General features: G+C 29.7%; 1 protein-coding gene across 2 annotated transcripts in view; it reads right to left on the bottom strand.

Moving 5' to 3' along the window:
* Positions 1-18,947, bottom strand: part of LOC111625804 — a 49,263-nt gene that overhangs the window by 17,048 nt on the left and 13,268 nt on the right. For both annotated transcript variants that reach the window (XM_023369036.1, XM_023369035.1), the window contains exons 2-3: positions 9,692-9,820; positions 5,105-5,269 (exon numbers count right to left, since the gene is read on the bottom strand). In XM_023369036.1, the coding sequence (XP_023224804.1) occupies positions 5,105-5,269; positions 9,692-9,820 (294 nt within the window). The remainder of the gene's footprint in view (positions 1-5,104; positions 5,270-9,691; positions 9,821-18,947) is intronic.

Below are 18,947 nucleotides of genomic sequence, written 5' to 3'. Positions count from 1 at the left end.
GAGAGAGAGGTGTCCTATAGGATAAAGTAATTCCAAGGCGATTTTGAAGTTATTCGATTTGTGGATCGAAGATTAGAGAAAGTCTTGAGAGTTGAGGAAAAAGGTTCCTAGTGTATTGAGGTGACAATTAAAACCTTTAATTCATAAGAATTATTGTACATAAGTTAAGTCTTTGAATTTTTGTCGAATTCCAACAGGGAATAGAGTTAAGTTAGAAAATATATTGATTTGAGCTTTGTTGGGTTGAATCTTATTGCTTTATGTTGAATAAATTGTTATTTGATTTGTACTAAATTTTGTATATAGTTATTACTAGAAATTTTATTAAATATTGGATTGTTTTTTTTACAAATTTTGTCATTACTTAATTCGGTGCATGCTTAAAGTCCAGGCTTGGCACATTAACGTGAATCCACATAAAGTACCTGTTAGGAAATGGCTATTTCAGGCACACAGTCGTGTTGATAATCGTTGGAAAAGTCAGAAAAATAATATAGTACTTTACATCCTGTTGTAATTATATCAAATGTATCCAATATTACCTATACTTGTATTGCTGGCCAGATTGTGCTTTGTGGCTTTGGGCTAAATATGTTATATGTTTTTAATAAAACTCTGAATCTGATGCAACCACAACAGAGTGATACGACGCAATGGTTTGTAACTTTAAAATTGGGTTCTAGCCTCAAAACATTTTTATTTACAATTTTTAATGTTGAACAATGTTAGCTCTACAAGTTTTCCTAGAAATTTAATTTTCATACTTAAAAAAATTTCAAAGAAATAAAATGTATGGAGAAAAACACACATTTGGTTTTTTTTTGTTTTGTTTAAAAGTACTAAAGGTCAAACTACATGTACTAGTAGGTGCTTGATGTACTCTACACAATGACAGTCGCCACAAGTTCTGGATGTTAACTAATAACAAGGTGATGATAAGAACATAAAAATCGAACAAAAATTTATAGATGAAAGTTCTACTGTATTGTCATCAGGGGGCAGCTTTCTTAAAATCTAATTTTCCAGCGCTCGTTCCTAGTAGATAAAAGCCATAACACTCTCAAGAAGGTATGGATGGAAGTAAGCAAGATGTCTGTATGTCACCAGTTCTTTTCTTAGAAATTACTTGTAATTTTAATTGGATATATTTTTGTATTTTTAAAAAGACTTTTTAGCTTTTGGCGACAAGTAGCCTAAAAAGAAAAATCAGTCACCAAGAAAGTGTACTGTCTGGAACACAAAAAAACTAAATGGTGGTCCCTTTTGGGCAGACTTTGTCTTCATTTAAAAAAAAAAAAAACTTTCTTTTTCATTATGATTTATTTATCTTCAATCATCTTATATAAATAGGTAACAAAATTATTCAGAAATGTAATTTTGTTACTTTTCAACAACATTTAATCATTTGTGAAAATCTGTTGCAATGCTCAAGATGTCAACATTTTCAAACAACTAATTTACTAAAAATAACTACTTTGTGACCAAAGGGTCGGCAACAGACCAATGATACCTATGTCAGGATTGTTCGCTCACATGTGAGCGGTTGCATGTACGAGCAGTCAGATTAGGGAGTTGGACGTCTTGAGAGACAATGCAACAGAAAGAAGTGCACCCTACTACTTAATTTAATTAAAAAATTATCCATTTATTTTTGTATAATATTAAATTTCAACATATACATGGGATAACTTACATAGGATAAAAGCTATACAGTGTAACATAATTAAGTATTGAAGTTTATGGATTCATAACTGAGAGAGAGTTTACATTATTACACGTGAGGTTAAATACCTTGATTGGTAGGTTGATCGATGCCATGGATCGTCTTGATGAAGGGATGAAGAGGTTCCTGATGAACTGGGTAATGCTCCTGGATGGGACAGTTTACAGTCGAATGTCCGGTAGGTAAACACAGCTATGGTCCAACTAGGGAATTCGATCCCGGTCCTTATTTCTAATCCCGGGATTTCGGGATTATACTTAGTCAATCCCGGAATCCCGGAATTATTTCGGTATTGAGGGTTAATAAAAAATAAGAAAATCTTACAGAAATCAACAAATCAAAATTTAGACAAAAATCAACATATTTTACAGGATACACCTAGCTAATTTAATCACTCTAACTAATCAGACTCAGAATCAGACTAACCAGACTTAAAATCACTCAGTCTTCATGTTAAATTTATTCTTTTTTAAGCATCACTGAGATCTCTTTAAACTCACATAAATTGAAAAAACCTTTATGTAACAAACTATGCAAATAAACGTTGAAAATTAACAAAAATCTCTCTTAACATCGACTAAATAGACTACTTTCATATAGCAACCTAGTAAGTAGGTAGTAAGATAAGTTTCTTAGCAAAAAGTATTTAAAAATAATATTAATCAGTCACATTTTTCTTAAATATAAAGAAAACTAATCTAATAGGAACATTCTAATTTGAATTGCGAAAATATGATCTGAGAAATAACAACGCATCCTGTGTCTCATCACCAAGTCTGCTTCTCAATTTGTTGCACATATATGCAGCTGCTGAGAAAACGCGTTTAGGTTTGATGGAAGTTGGAGGAATCGTTAGTAAATACTTATAAGCCCGTTCTAGTTATAGCTTCGAGGACACGGGGAGGTTGGAAGAAAACAGTCCGGTCGACACAGATCGGGATTGTAGGAGTAAAGGCTACAATCCCGATTGTTTCGATCATTGTAAGCATGCCTTTCTAAAAATAAACACGTTAATTTTGTAAATTCGGTCTCTGTGTGAGTCTCTCAGCATCCAGCAAACCACTACTCCCAAACGTAAAAAGACTTTCTCGCATCATCCTGACAGATCACGGGCAAGGCGGGGGTCGTAACCTTTTCACCTAAGGTCGACCCCCCTAAGCGAGAGGCGTCGGGTCTATATTAACCACACTGGCAAAACAAGATGGCTGACACATTGACAGGTAAAACGCACTGAGTAGTGCTCTCGACTGCGCCAGAAAATCGATTGGCGCCCGCGAAAATTCAAAAATACAAAAATGAAGTATATTACCAAGTAACCCAGTGAGAACTGCTTGCCTATCATTTTAGTTCAAAATACAAGAAGTTTTATTCCAAGCAAGCATCGCAAGCCCGCTAGGTTAATTTCTGCTGCTTGCTTGGAATAAAATTTCTCATATTTTATATTAAAATGATAGGCAAGCAATTCTGTTAAAAGCGCTGGCACTAACGTTTCGCTTCATGCAGTCTATTTTGCAACTTTTTTAAAATGATGTCAATCCCGAAAATCTCGGGATTAGGAAAACTTAATCCCGAAAATTTTGGGACTGAAAAGTGGTTGGGATCCCGGGATCCCAATTTTCGAGATCCCGGGATCAAATCCTCTAGGTCCAACGGAGGTAGTGGCAGTTGAAGGGATTGGCAGTGGAGACGACTGGAATACACTTACACAAGGATAGGGATAGGTGACTCTCTTGTTGATTTTGATGTTCGTCTTTTTATTTTTGGGGGTCTTTCCCCTTAATTTTGATGCCCTTTTTTAAACAATGTTAAGTTTTTTTGACCAATAGGTGAAATTTGTATGAAAGTTCCTGGTGACACATACATTTGGAAGATGTGTCACCTTGAGGAGGGAAGTAGATATGAGGAAAGATGCATCACATCCTTTCAGATTTTTGTGTTGGGAAAATTTTCTTTATATAATATGTGAAATTTAAGCATTATTCTTAACAAATTCAATATATTTGGTTGCAATTAAATAAAATTTCCATCTCATCCAATCTCTCACATTTTGTCAGGAACTTTCATTAATAAATAAGTCTTTTTTTATGAGAATCAAGAACGTTGCAGAATTATTTATTTTTACAAGAATTATTACTATGATATTTTGAGTTGCATTTTATGTTCTTTGAGTGACATTTGCATTTTTATCAATACAGTATCTTTTACAGTGACACATTATAAACCCTTGCTTACTTCCAGATGTTAACATGGATGCTGAGCAAAGTGTTAATGAAGTTGGGGGTATGTCCTGAATGTTAATAAAGTTACTCTCAGAAATTGTAAATTCATTATGAGTATAAAGTTAATCAAGAAGACTTTCCTTGTTTCCTAACTGATAGAGACCTGATGGATTAATGCTCATAACAAGAGCTAAAACATTTCTGGGAGCTGCATGTCCCCTATCAACATCAGGGACCCTAACTAAAACATTCAAATTAATTTTAACTGCAGGAAATTTTGAGTTGGATAGTGAAATGATTTTATGTGCCTGTTTCTCTAGGCCGGATTTGGAACATTCTCTCTCAGCATTGATGCTGTTCTTTCTTAAACAGAACTTGCAAGCAACATTTGCACTAAATCCCTCATTCTTGTTGCTTTCTCCACAGATAATGTGAACATATTCCTGACATTCTGCATTCATGCACTCATGAAATTCAGAATGCTTTTGCAGAATGTAGAATTTTATGGCTTTTTTTAATCACAGCAACGTGTAGTGGTCAGATATCATGAAAGCCACAGCGAAAATTTTGCTTTGTGGTCTTTTTGAGTTAGTCACAATACGTTGTGGCTGTTTTTACAAGTGCCACAACACGAATATCACATTGTTGAGGATTTAAAAAGACCACAACATGTGAACTTTTTTTCGCTCAATAAGCATTTTCACTCTTTGAGCCTAACATATGTACAAATATAAACATCAATTGCTACTGAGTATGGTTATATCCAAATTAATTAATGGATATGTTGTATGATTTTTTGTATTTCTCCCTGCATCATGGTTGTATTAGTATGCTTAAATAAATAAATAAATAGAAATATCCAAATTAATAAGTTCTGAAAGTGAGAATCAGACAAAGGTCCAATGCAACTGTAGGCAGGAACTGCAGAACTTGCAGTGGCCAATTCTTTTATTCCAGAACCATTATAATATTAACTTAAATTATAATTATTAAATTTAATAAAAGATGGAACCTAATACCTGCCTCATACCTTAGGAAGTTTATAGAATCCCATGTAATAGCTTTCACAGGTTTCAATGTGTGTGTGTGTGTGTGTATACATGCACAAATGCATTGAAACCTATATATATAAATTTTAATATAAAATTATTAGCTTGCAAACCTGGGACACAATGTCGTTTTTTTTCAACTCCTTCTTCTTCATATCCTGCTTTACATTGACACATCATCAAGTGAAGTTGAAACGAATCGAAAAAATGACAGATGCTAAATGGATCAGTTTTTTGGCATTGTTCAGATAATTCACAAAGTTCTCCCAATCTGGCCACTAAAGAACATATTTAAAAATCTTATTTCAAAATTTATTTACACTACATTGCATAACAAATTCTTTTAGAAAATATTTTATACTTGCACAATGATTGTACAACTTTAAAAACCTGCAGATGACAACTTAATTCACACTAAACTTGCAACTTCAGTAATTTGTAATATTTTTCAAGGCCATCTTTAGGTTTTCATTCCAAATACAGCAAATGATTGGCTACAATTTTTGAATAATAGTTAAATACAATTCTTTTAATCTAAATTTAAAGATATACAGCCAATGTTCAAAGTGAATGGAAAAAACAGCAAGACAACAAATTAATCATTTGGAAAGAAGCATCAGACATGGACATTTTTATTACAGAAACATTGTTAAAGCTAAACCTATTTTAAAGCCAGAACAAATGAATGATCAAATGATGCATTTTCTTGATATGAACATCAAACTCACCAACAGAGGTATAATGACATCTGTCTACCATAAACTGGAATAGCCAGAGGGAGGGGAAACACTAATTTACTCTATAAAAGAAACCACATGGGCTACCAGACTAAAGTTTCTTTTATAGAGTAGATTAACTCCTCTGCTAACAAGAAGGATAAGAAAGATAACTGCACAATACCAAGAATCTATAAAGTGCAAGTATTAGACAACAGATTCAACATGCCAATGGAGTAAAGAGACACAACATCTCTCACTGCCATAACAGCTCCATGAGCACAAAATGGATGTTAGGAAGGAATCATACACCACTGCATTATCTATTTATGCCACAGACCTGGGAGTAGAGGTACGGTACTTTGAGATCTAAGCTCTACAAATGTCATATGAGACAAAATGGCTATGTAAAACTCTTTGAACAATTAGAAATTTACTTCTCACATAGAAATGGAGAAAATGCATTAACTTTAAAGATAGAAATAACATCTTCAAAGCATGAAAATTCATCTTTGAGCTGTAATTCATCTTTGTTTTACTTTATCTTATATTTGTTTTGTTCACCTTTGATTTTTGAACGTTGATTCACATTTTAAAATGTTAAATATCTCAGCCTGATGATGGCCAACAGATTTGGCTGAAAACATTTGCTTTTTCATTAAATTTTCTCAGCAAATTANTCGTATGTAAACCTTTAGCGTTACAGCAGTAGTCTTCATCCTTGCATTGCGCGTAGTTTCGATTTGTGAAAGCATTTTTACAATATAAATTGATTTCTATTGCGTCATTATAAAAGCGTATTTCAGAATTGACAGAAATTTAGATCTTAAATAATAATCAAAGACACCGCGTCAATGAACCTACCTTCTGAGGAATCCTCTTGTTGACACAAAAGAAACCTCCTATCGTCAGACACAAAGACACTTTTCCGAATCTTTTCATAAAATTCAATGTAATAGAGCATATTTGTATTAAATATAATTTATTACACATACATAGAATATTATTACAAAGAAAGGGTTATCACACACATGGATCTCCTAAAATGCATTTTGATGTTAATGGCCCTCATCAGCCAGGTGAACATCTTTTAGATATAAGGCAAAAAAAAAAAATGTTATCCTAAAGAATTTATTACAAGACTCACACACAAACCGATAAAATTATGAAACTATTAACCATCAAAATGTTTAAAAAACCATACACTTAGCTGTCGACAGTTTTACAATTGTGCTGTGAACATCTTGACAATATATTATGCAACACAATGGGTTATCTAATGACTAGTTTCTTAGTTGTCTTGTTTTTTATATCTGAAGGGGTGTTGTTTCACAGATGTTGCTGTCAAAGAGTTTTATAGTTTTATTACTTCTCATACTTCACTGAGCCCTAACTACCTCTTCCAAATGATCATACACATATTCAGTACCTTATGCTGACCTATTAATTATCATATATTTTAGTCTAAATTTAATTAAATCACCAACTAATCTTATAAAATCCTTTTTTGCCTTTCCCCATTAGGAATAGTGTATTCAACTTTAATGCTTGCATGAATATGCACAATACACATCAGTATCACCATTTCAGTTGCACCACGTGCAAATCTATAACATTACATTAGAGCCATTAGATTAAAAACTTTTAGGCATATCTTATACAAGAAGTTAATTATAATCTACCTTTCAGTTATTATATCCTTATTGATTATTACCATGTCAAATTTGCTGACTACTGCACTGACCACTTCTAGTTGTTTGGTTGGCCTGATGCATGTTGCAATTCTTTTTTAAACATTTTCATGGTTAATAGTTTTATAATTTTATCGGTTTGTATGTGTGTTTTGTAATAAATTATTTAGGATAATACTTTTTTTTTTTTTTGCCTTATATCTAAAAGATGTTCACCTGGCTGATGAGGGCTATTAACATCAAAATGCATTATAGGAGATTCATGTGTGTGATAACCCTTTCATTGTAATAATATTCTATGTATGTGTAATAACGTATATTTGTATTAAATATTTTAAAATTGTAATGATATACAATACATGTATTATTAATTACTAAAACAAACAATAAAACAATCAATACTATAGAATAGATATTAAATCATAAAATGTCTTTAAAGAAGCACATTATTATATCTGCAGTTCAAAATAAATTAATGCTATTCTAGAATTTATATTTTTGGACAAGAATTCTTTTAAATTTTATATAGATAACTTAATTATAATAATTTTTAAATAGTTAAAGTAATAATGATGCTATCAATTTATTGTTTTGTTTAGTTTTAGAATGGAAGATAATAAAATTTACTAAATTTTCCTTAATAAAATCTGTATATATATTAATAAAGGGGAGGGAAGGTCTTTGTGCAGAGTTAAATTTCATTTTTGAATAATAACTTTTTATTATATACAGAATACAGATACAGTATACAGATTTAGTTTTTATATTATTTTTTAAAATATTTATCTGTTTATATCAGGGGTCAGCAATTTCACACCCATGACACATTTCAGATGCATTCTCTAAAACCATAGTCATGTAAGCATAAATATATATACTATACTCGTGATTTTATTTAATTTGATTTTGTGGTATTTTATATATGTACTTTTAAATTTTCATTTTTTAGTTATTACATGCATGTGTAATCTTTATATATATATATATATATATATGTATAAATATTGTGTATATATATATATACATACAGTATATATTATATTTAAAGCAATATATTCTGTCACTGCCATACAAAAATAACATAAATTTAAAAATTGATTTACAATTTGAAAATTTCAAAACAACTTTTAAACAGTTTTTAAAAGCATTTTTAATTTTCATTTGATTTTATTTTAATGAGTTTTGATTTTATTTTTAATTTTGGTTTTGGTTCCATTTTCAGTGTAAAGGCTAGAATTTTAATTATTATTTTATTATTTTTAGTTTTAATTAATTTTCAGGTTTAATTTATTTAGTATTAATTTAGTATTGGTTTTTAAATTGTTTTTAATAATTTTTATTTATTTATTTAATTTTGCCTGCATTTTTGAACCCTTAATTAATTAAAAATTTTTTTACTCAATTGCAACTCTCTCTTCTTTTGTGACATAATTATAGAAGTTGTTTTTAGCATTGTTTTTGCACAAAAGATAATCAAACAAATTTATTTTAATTTTTGTTTTATAAATTTGCCTGCCCTTTAAAAATGTTTTAAATTTTAATTTTAAATGAGTTAACATTAATTGAACTATCAGGCTACTTAGTTTGAATACAGTAGAGCGTCAATTATCCGAATCAATTGGGGATTGGGGTTGTTCAGAAAATCAATATTTCGGACAACCAATTATGTACAAAAAAATATATTAACCTATCCCATGTTGAAATTATTCTCCGTTGCATGTCGCTTCGCATAGAATTTTCGTCGATGTTAAGCCTAATGAAGACTATTGTATCATTAAAAATTATTTTTTTATTTTGTACAAACAAAATAAATATATTGAACAATATAAAAACAATAAAAATTATACTTCAGAAGTTAATTTAGTATCAAAAACATAAAATATTTGAGTAGTCCAAAACATAGGCAAAGATTGCAGGGCCACAGCACTGGCAAAAATTTAAATTTGCCGACTGAAATTCTTTCGGATAATTGACGTTTCGGATAATCGATGCTCTACTGTAATACTTAATAATCAAACAAATGTATTTAGTGAATTGTTAAAATAGAATTTTGTAATAAAGCCATCATATGAACAGTGCTGTTGAAACTGAAATTTTTTATTAACTAGTCATTAAACTAAACCATTACCATTAAGAAAAAAAAAACTCAATTTTTCTTGTAATTGTAATTTGAAAAATTTAAAATATCAAACTTCAAATACTTATCTTACAAATATTAACTTAAAGTTAAGGTTTCATAATAGGCAATATTAATAATGATTATCAATAAATCTATTGCAGAATATTTTCTTACCTTGAACACATTTGCGATGTCGCTGAAGATATACATTTCCTTCTTTACATACACATCGATGAATTTCAAGATTACACAGTACATTTCCCGCAATAGATGAACAGTCCTCTGTTTTAGTACATGCACTTGCTATAATATNACTTAAAAAGAAATAAACTGTAGAGTTTATTCAAAACCATGACTAAAGATTAAAATTAGTGTTTCCAGTTGAACTAGACATTAAAATTAACATTGCCAGAGTGTGTGACATAATATTCATCATTTACTAATAATAATGATGACATGCATTTATAGATTTCATTATAATGAAACTATTCTTTTGTAATGACTGAATTTTTATTACGTTAAACTGATATTTTCATTATAATGATATTTATTAAACTGAAACATTTTTGCATTGAACTGAATAGGAAATTGGCAGAGTATTCAAGATATATTCGTTATACCAATATTTCACTGTATAAAGTACTGTATATAAATTTTTAAAAATTAAATATTGGTAACCAAGTTTTTATTTTTACATTTAAATTTTATATTGTATTCATTTAAATTTAGAACTTTCAAATTTGTAATTTCTATTTTGTTCTCTTTTAATTTTAAAATATTAATTTTGTATTCAATCTATTAGTTTGTTACATTTCTGTAGGTTCTAACTGAGGAAGACCTACGACTAGGTCAAAAATTGGAAGTCAATAAGGTGTGTTTTTGTATCTCACATAACTTATAAATATTCAGAACTTTTAAATAAATCTAAGTTTTTAAAACACATACTTCATTTATCTTAATGCTAGTAATTTTACTTTTGTTATATGATTGTTTTTAAAAGTAAATAAATAAAGAAAAATGTTACAAATAAAGATATAACACCAGTAATATCCAGCAAATAAGATAATTTACTGAATCAAAACAAAAAACACTTTTTAAATGATTTTGAATCGTCATCACCAGGCTGAAAAGCAAGCAGTTAGACATACACAAAAATTAGAATATCACCATTACATTGTTTTGTATTTTATTTTCATTTTATTTTTCTTCAACATTCTTTTACAAATGCGACTACCAGCACAAATTTAACAAGTTCTATTTTATTTAAATTTTGTTGTACGTAACATTCCATAACCTGAAGATGGCTGTTAAAGACAGTTGAAAATGTTTGTTCTTATAATAAACTCGTTCATTTTAACTAGATTACAGATGTTAGTTAGTGCTTTTAATATAATTACTTATATCATTATCAAATAAAGACCATCAAATACAATTTTTTTTTTCCATTCAGTTCAAAAAGAGATTATTACAGAAAAATTTAGAAAACATTACAATTTTCATGTTTTCTTAGATTGGTGAAGAGCCGAAAATTTTTTGCAGTGATTCGAAATCATAGTTTGAATTTTTTTCTGCTAAAAGAGGTCTATTGCCAACATAGTAGATCATCATTTAAAAAGCAGTTCAGTTAACAAGATACCTCTTGTAATGATACTCAGTTCATAAGCACTACACAAAAACCAATATCCAGCAAGAAACTACAAAAGCAAATGTTTTCACTGTGTTAAACAGTCTTCAAAGACCTTCTCAGTTCAAATACAGTTGTTAAAACAAACTGTTCAAACAGAAGAATTACTCGAGATTGGTGATTGACATCCACATAATAAAAGGTGAACATATAACAGAGAGGATTATAACATTAAACATCTTAGAATGACTTCCACATAGGGGGAAGAACTATTCTTCTCTGAATAGCCACATTTTTTCTTGTAACTTGTAAATTTCTAACTGTTCTAAATATTTAAGCCATTTTTTGTGAGGTGCAATGTAGGAGGTGTGCTCAATCAAAATGTACCTCAATATTGGGGTTGCTAGCAAAGGTTGCTAATGCTGTGGTGATAAGCCCTTTAATGACAGAAGTCCAATGTTCTTTGAGGTGGATGTTTAAAAGTTATCCTATAGCATCCATGTATTCTAAGTTGTGGATGGCTCTGTGATCCATAATGGAGATGGTATCTATTATTCAGGGTGGAGGTACTGTACATATCTAGATGGCATTTAGCATTTCAGAAAAGAGTGAAAACTGAGGGGCTTCTGAAAGTTAAGCAGAAATGATTAATTCTGGCAATCTCCTTATAAAGGACAGACAATCTTCTGTTATATGTAACCACTTTAAAAATGCTTTGTATATGGTAGTCAAAGGCTAGAAGGATGGAAGCCTTTTGTTGTCAAATGACCAGTTTGCATAAGGTGCCTGGAAGGGAGTTTGCCAATAAGCATGCCCTTGCTTTGCACAAAAGTTATGCCCTCAAAGACAAAAAGTGAAGTGTAGCATAAGAGATCAGCCAGCTCCAGATGCTAAAATGGTGCTTAGTAGAGTCCTAAGCATTATTAAGAAGGAAGTTATATCAAAAACAGAATTTAGTGTGATGGATGGATAGAGACTGGATGTCACATATTACAGTGAAATGCTGGTATAACAAAACTGAGAGGACCATCAAAATATTTTCGTTATACTGAAATTTTGTTGTATTGAAATACAGTCAAAAATGCAAGGATAAAAAAATTTATTCATAATAAAAAAATTGCTTACATTTGAAGTAAGAAATTTTTAAAAATGCAATTTGTCTATTAATATTTATATGGAACCAAATTTCACATTTTCAGAATATAAGTTATATTAAATTAGAATAAAAATTAATCTGTAATAAAAATTATCAAAAAATATCACAAGCTAACAACTAAAATAATGATATAGTAGTAAAAATTAGTTGAAATCCTGCCTCTTTAATTGTTATTCCTACTTGAAGCCATTATTTTCTGGTAAAAAAAGTTAATTTTTGTGTGTGTTATTTCTTTAATCTAAGTTTTTTTGATAAAATCTATAACTGTGACATATCATTCCAGTAGACCATCAAGCACAACTTTTTGTTTAATTCCTTTTTACACATTATCTAATACAATTATTATTCTCTTCCAAAGAAAATGGTTTTAGTTTTGTTTTCTTCCATTTTTTCTCATAAACTTAAAAAGAAATAAACTGTAGAGTTTATTCAAAACCATGACTAAAGATTAAAATTAGTGTTTCCAGTTGAACTAGACATTAAAATTAACATTGCCAGAGTGTGTGACATAATATTCATCATTTACTAATAATAATGATGACATGCATTTATAGATTTCATTATAATGAAACTATTCTTTTGTAATGACTGAATTTTTATTACGTTAAACTGATATTTTCATTATAATGATATTTATTAAACTGAAACATTTTTGCATTGAACTGAATAGGAAATTGGCAGAGTATTCAAGATATATTCGTTATACCAATATTTCACTGTATAAAGTACTGTATATAAATTTTTAAAAATTAAATATTGGTAACCAAGTTTTTATTTTTACATTTAAATTTTATATTGTATTCATTTAAATTTAGAACTTTCAAATTTGTAATTTCTATTTTGTTCTCTTTTAATTTTAAAATATTAATTTTGTATTCAATCTATTAGTTTGTTACATTTCTGTAGGTTCTAACTGAGGAAGACCTACGACTAGGTCAAAAATTGGAAGTCAATAAGGTGTGTTTTTGTATCTCACATAACTTATAAATATTCAGAACTTTTAAATAAATCTAAGTTTTTAAAACACATACTTCATTTATCTTAATGCTAGTAATTTTACTTTTGTTATATGATTGTTTTTAAAAGTAAATAAATAAAGAAAAATGTTACAAATAAAGATATAATACCAGTAATATCCAGCAAATAAGATAATTTACTGAATCAAAACAAAAAACACTTTTTCAATGATTTTGAATCGTCATCACCAGGCTGAAAAGCAAGCAGTTAGACATACACAAAAATTAGAATATCAGTTTAAACAAAATGGAATAATTATTTCATTGGTAGAAAGCACAGATGTCAACAAGGATATAGAAAAGATATTACAAAAATTTTAAATTTACAGGTATATTTCAAAGGTGGATAAAGGATCTCCATGGATAAAGGATAAAGGTGGATAAAGGATCTCCATGCTTTAGAGAAAGTCTTGACATCTCTGTAATTTATTGTGATGTTCCGAATAATAGCTTTAAAAATTTTGAGATGTTTCAAATCAGTTCAGTCCTTAATTGGGTGTATGAGACTGGCTTCATTGAGAAGTTCTTGTACATCATTTTCAGCTGCAAATGATGCTAATGTTGTAATTGGCAGGCCTTTTAGGATAAAATAATAGTGATCCTTGAAATGCAGCTTAAGAGGACAAGCCATTGCTCCAATGTAGACCTATTTCTTGTTGAAAATGTTATCCATAATGGGGATAGAATATACCCATGGAAATATTTCTTGTTACTAGAGTCTGTTTGAATTTCTTAATAAAGAGAACATAGATGGTTTCTCTTGTAGTAAATGCAAATTTGATAGTTTCTGCAATTTGTAAATCTCAGAATGTTGACTATAGAATGCAATTTGTAAATCTCAAAATGTTGACTTTGTGAATTTTAATTTGTCCAACTTAAGTGTAACCAGATTGAAATTTATTGATGAAATTTTTGACAAAGCTTGAAAGATACCCATGTTTTGCTGTGTGTGTGATGTAATTTAGTTTGATATTTCTGTCAACAATGTTTGTAGAATCGATAAAAGCTCTTAACTAGGGATCTTTAAGTGGTCATTTTAAATAGGTAAGGGTTTCTAAATTCTGATGGAATAAATAGTGCCTTGTACTCTGTTTTTCTGTAAATTTTTGTCAAAATATGGCCTGCACAAGGTATGAGAAGGATACTAAGTGAAACGAATGGTAGCTTTGTGATCATTATAGAGATGGAGGTCATAGGAGTTCTTGTTTATGGATGTTTATTTATTTATTTATTTTACATATACATGGAAATGCCATCGGACAAAAGATGTTAAGAACTGGACTAGATTCAGTTTCTGTTGCCATGTTATGAGATCATCATTGAAGTAAGAGGCATAAAGAACAATTTTAACATTAAATGACGAAAAAATCTCTTCCTCAAGGTTATAATTAATTAAAGCTCTAAAGTCAGCCAACTTGTACATGCAAGTGCACAAGGATGAATAAAAGATTGTACAATGGTTTTTCAGTACACTGTCATACTTATTTTGCTGTCCTGAATATTAATATAGTAATGAATATAGCCAAAACTGTTTGTAAAATATTAAAGTTTATTTCTTCAAGTTAATTAGTGCTGGTTTTTTGTGATTGGTATTGTATGCAAGTATACTGTGATCATGGTTCCCAAATTAAAACAATATTGCATTTCCTTGAATTTCTAAACCTAAATTTCTTATTTTCCTGACTTTTTATAGTTTTAACATGACTTCCAATTTTCTTTCTTCAATGCATGTCACAGGCATATTTTTAATACGTATTTCTGTAGTGGTTAGATGTTAGTTGCATATTTACTTAATTCCTAACCTAATAATTTTCTTTCTCCTCCTCTCATCCCCATATGAATATTACATTACCCTCTAGTAAGCAATATGGTATCAATGGGAATAGAAACTTGTATAGTAATTAGGTGCTGGTAATTAAGCTATTTTCTCATGCAAGATATGTAATATAATATTTTGAACATTTTTCATGTTGAGAGAGATAGTATGGTAGTCTGATGTATTAAAAATTAACACATCAGCATATTCAATTTAATAAAATAGGGTTTTTTTTATTCACAAATTTTTGTTTCTAGTATTCATTTATTTACAGTACTTAAACTTTTTAATACACGGTTTGAAATAGTGTTTTATAAGCACAGTTACTACTAAGTTTACCTTTAAAAAATACTTTACTAACATTAACTATTGCAAGTTTTTACTCCAAATAGATTATTCTCAATTTTCCTTTTTTTGTGTGTTTTAATAAATAAGAGCTTTGAATCAAGTACTAGAAAGTAAGTTTAAAATTAACAATATATTAAAAAAAATTTTAATATATAATGAGTGCACTCTATAGCAATTGTCACATCATGAACTGTCAGCACAAGCATTTGCCATAGCTTTGAATTATGTGTATAGTAACATGAATGTGTTGAAGATGTCACATGATAGAATCACATTCATTGCGACAATTCAAGAAGTGCATTCCTATCATATGACATTCTCAACATGTTCCTGTTGCATTACATATAATTCAGAAGTTGAGAGTAAGATCCCAGTGTGGTAAGTTCGAAATAGGCCTACTGTGCAAGTTGAACTGACAAGGGAAAGTATACTTGATATCACTAACCAATTTTGATAAATCATATGTCAAATAGAACGACTTATTTAACTTAACAAGATATTATTCTGCAATTAAATATTTCAGTATTATGATAAGTATGATAAGTATTAGAGAGATATTGAAAAAAATACATTACTATATAAAACTTAAGCTAACTCAAGACTCATACAACATATGCAAAAACCAACAATGTAATAATAGAAAGCATTAAAAATCCTTTTCACTGATATGTCATACATCAAATTTCAATAGTAACTTCCAAAAACTTGAAAAAACCATGTTCTTTCCCCAATTTTCCCTATGATTCCCCATCAAAGGTAGTCACAAGATGACTCCCCCAATGGGTCTAGACCCCTAACATGGAGTTTGGACATTTCCCATAGGTTACCATGGAACTTTGTTGTAACACACAGAGGAAATCATAATTAGTAAACATCCTCTTTGAAGCCATTTACATTTTCACACCTGTTAATTAATATTTTTTGTGTGATTTCAGTACAGTAAGTTCTAGAATTGAATTTAAAATGTACTAAATAATTTTTCCGCTGATCTAGTATAGAAAATGACAATTAATTCACTTAATGTTGTGTACATATTGAACAAATTAATCTTGGAGTGGTCTAATCACAAAAATTTAAATAAACTATAACTCATTTAATACTTGTATTCTGCAGATAATATTTTATAAAGTGATTGTATTCTTAGTTATCTTTCATTTGATACAATGCTTAATTAAATTAGTTAGTGACATTAAGTGTACTTTCCTCATAAGCTTTCTGTGAGGAGGTAATGCAGTAACATGTTTTATCCAAAAATTAACAAAAATTTAATTTATGACATGGTGATAAATAAAAATAAAAACTGATTGTAGTATTTCATTTGGAAATGCTTAATTTTCCTGACTTTTCCTTAGCTTTCATTACTTGGGAACCCTGAATATTGAGCATTTATATCATTTAAAAAATTAAAAGAAAGGAAAAAAAATTAAATAACCAGAATCATAATATATTCTAAGAAAAATCACAAATCTGATAGTATCAATGCAGTATGTTTGTGCCCTTGAGAATGACTATGGTTATTTTACAATCTGCAACAAAATGAGCAATAAATCTGTACAACGACATTGCATAATAAACTGAAATGTTTGTTACATATTTGTTGTGCAACAGACATGCAGTTTATAATTTGACCTTGTTACTACTATGCTAAATTAATCAAAGTACATCTAACAGTAGATAAATCTGAGGGAATACTAATGTTATGCTCAGTTAACAAGTCATCTTCAGGCATGGACAGTTGGAAGTAGAATGCCAGTATCAGGAAGTAAAATATATTAAAACATGAATAACGAAAAAGATACTTCATTATAGGAACAATTTTTAGAATGAAGTCCTCCTATCACTAAATGGCAGTCAGGAAAAATCCAGACAATCCCGGAAAACAGACATCTGGAAACCCTAATCTTTGAACTATAACAATCAGATTTTTGATATAAAATCTTAATATGAGGAAACAGTATGCATATATCAACATATACAAAAATGCCTAATAAAATTTTGTAAACACATTAAAAATTAAAAAAAAAAATTTTTCAGAACTAACACAAAATGACTTCTAATCTTAACACTGCATTGAGTAATAATCTCACAAAGTTCGCGTACAGGAGAATCGGCACTATTTACGACCTGCTGCGCAACGCCAAAGATGCAATAGATCTCAACAGGGCCCCATGGGTATACTCCATTCTCATCAGGGACAATAGATTCCATAGAGATTTAGTTTACATTGGCTCCACCATCTGCTCAACACAAAAACGGTTACGTGAGCATCAATTGGATATTAAAAACAACAGGCACACCACTGCCTTGTTGGCCTACGTTACCGACCCTGAAATTCAGGCAGACTTACAAAACACCAAAGTAATCAGACAGGCATTTCATATTGATAACATTCATCACCTGGAGGCCTGGGAGATTTATAAAGCCAACATTGCGGGTACCTGCATCAACTTTAAAGACGGAGAGATGATCACGCAGGCGTGGAGATACTTATTCGAAGAATTCAAACTGAGGCAAGTGGAGGGGTGAAACGTGATACGTTCATTATTTACATCTTAGTCGTCATCGTTCCAACAGTCAAGAGGAGACACCGTTTAGTTACCACCTGAAGAAGACCTTGGCAGAGATTGAAAATGTTAGTGAAGATTGTTACAAACACTGTTATAAAAAGGTTTTGTGGATTGTTATTTTCAGAACTATTTTACTAACAACTGACCCAATAAACAAAAACACTATAAAATACAAAATAGCATAGTATATAATCAATAAAACTTACATAATAAAAAATTTAATTCAGAAATTAATTTTAATATTTATTGGATGAAAATTATAATTATTAAATACATAAATTACATAATTATTTAATTATTAAGAAACCTGGACATTTTGCAATAGTGTGTATTCTGTCATTCCCATCTTTATCATTACATCAATTTACTTCAAACCAGTCACACCAGAAAAACTTTCAGAATTATAATTTTTTAAAATTTTGAAAAAATTTTGTCAATACATTTTAAATTAATTTGTACTGAAAGATAAATAAGCCATATATATATATATATACTCGAAGAAATACATAAGAGAAGAGAACCTAAATGGTATAAAATATTGCTAAATTACCCCTTCAATAACAACTATATGTTATCTAATATGTCATTTACAGTCAAGAAGTTTTTCATTCAACTGAGATTAAATAGCAATATGGTTTTAATTAATAATAGAATCTATGAAATTTCCAAAAGTAGCTGCCCAAGATGTCAAGAATTATTCACTAAGTATCACGTTTTCTGTGGATGTAAAACAGGCTACGAACTAAGAATTAAAATGGATTTAAACCAATTAAATTTCATCACAGAAGAAAATCAAATGTATCGTTTCTTCCAAGGTGCAAATACTGCTATGATTTATAAATTATACAATTATACAAAAACCTTTTGTAATCAATCCTAAAAGGGTGAATGAAATTGAATTGA

This window comes from Centruroides sculpturatus, unplaced genomic scaffold (assembly GCF_000671375.1).
Source record: "Centruroides sculpturatus isolate CEXI.00-Female unplaced genomic scaffold, Cexi_2.0 scaffold355, whole genome shotgun sequence".
NCBI lineage: Eukaryota > Metazoa > Arthropoda > Arachnida > Scorpiones > Buthidae > Centruroides > Centruroides sculpturatus.
This window is presented reverse-complemented; position numbering and strand designations above follow the sequence as displayed.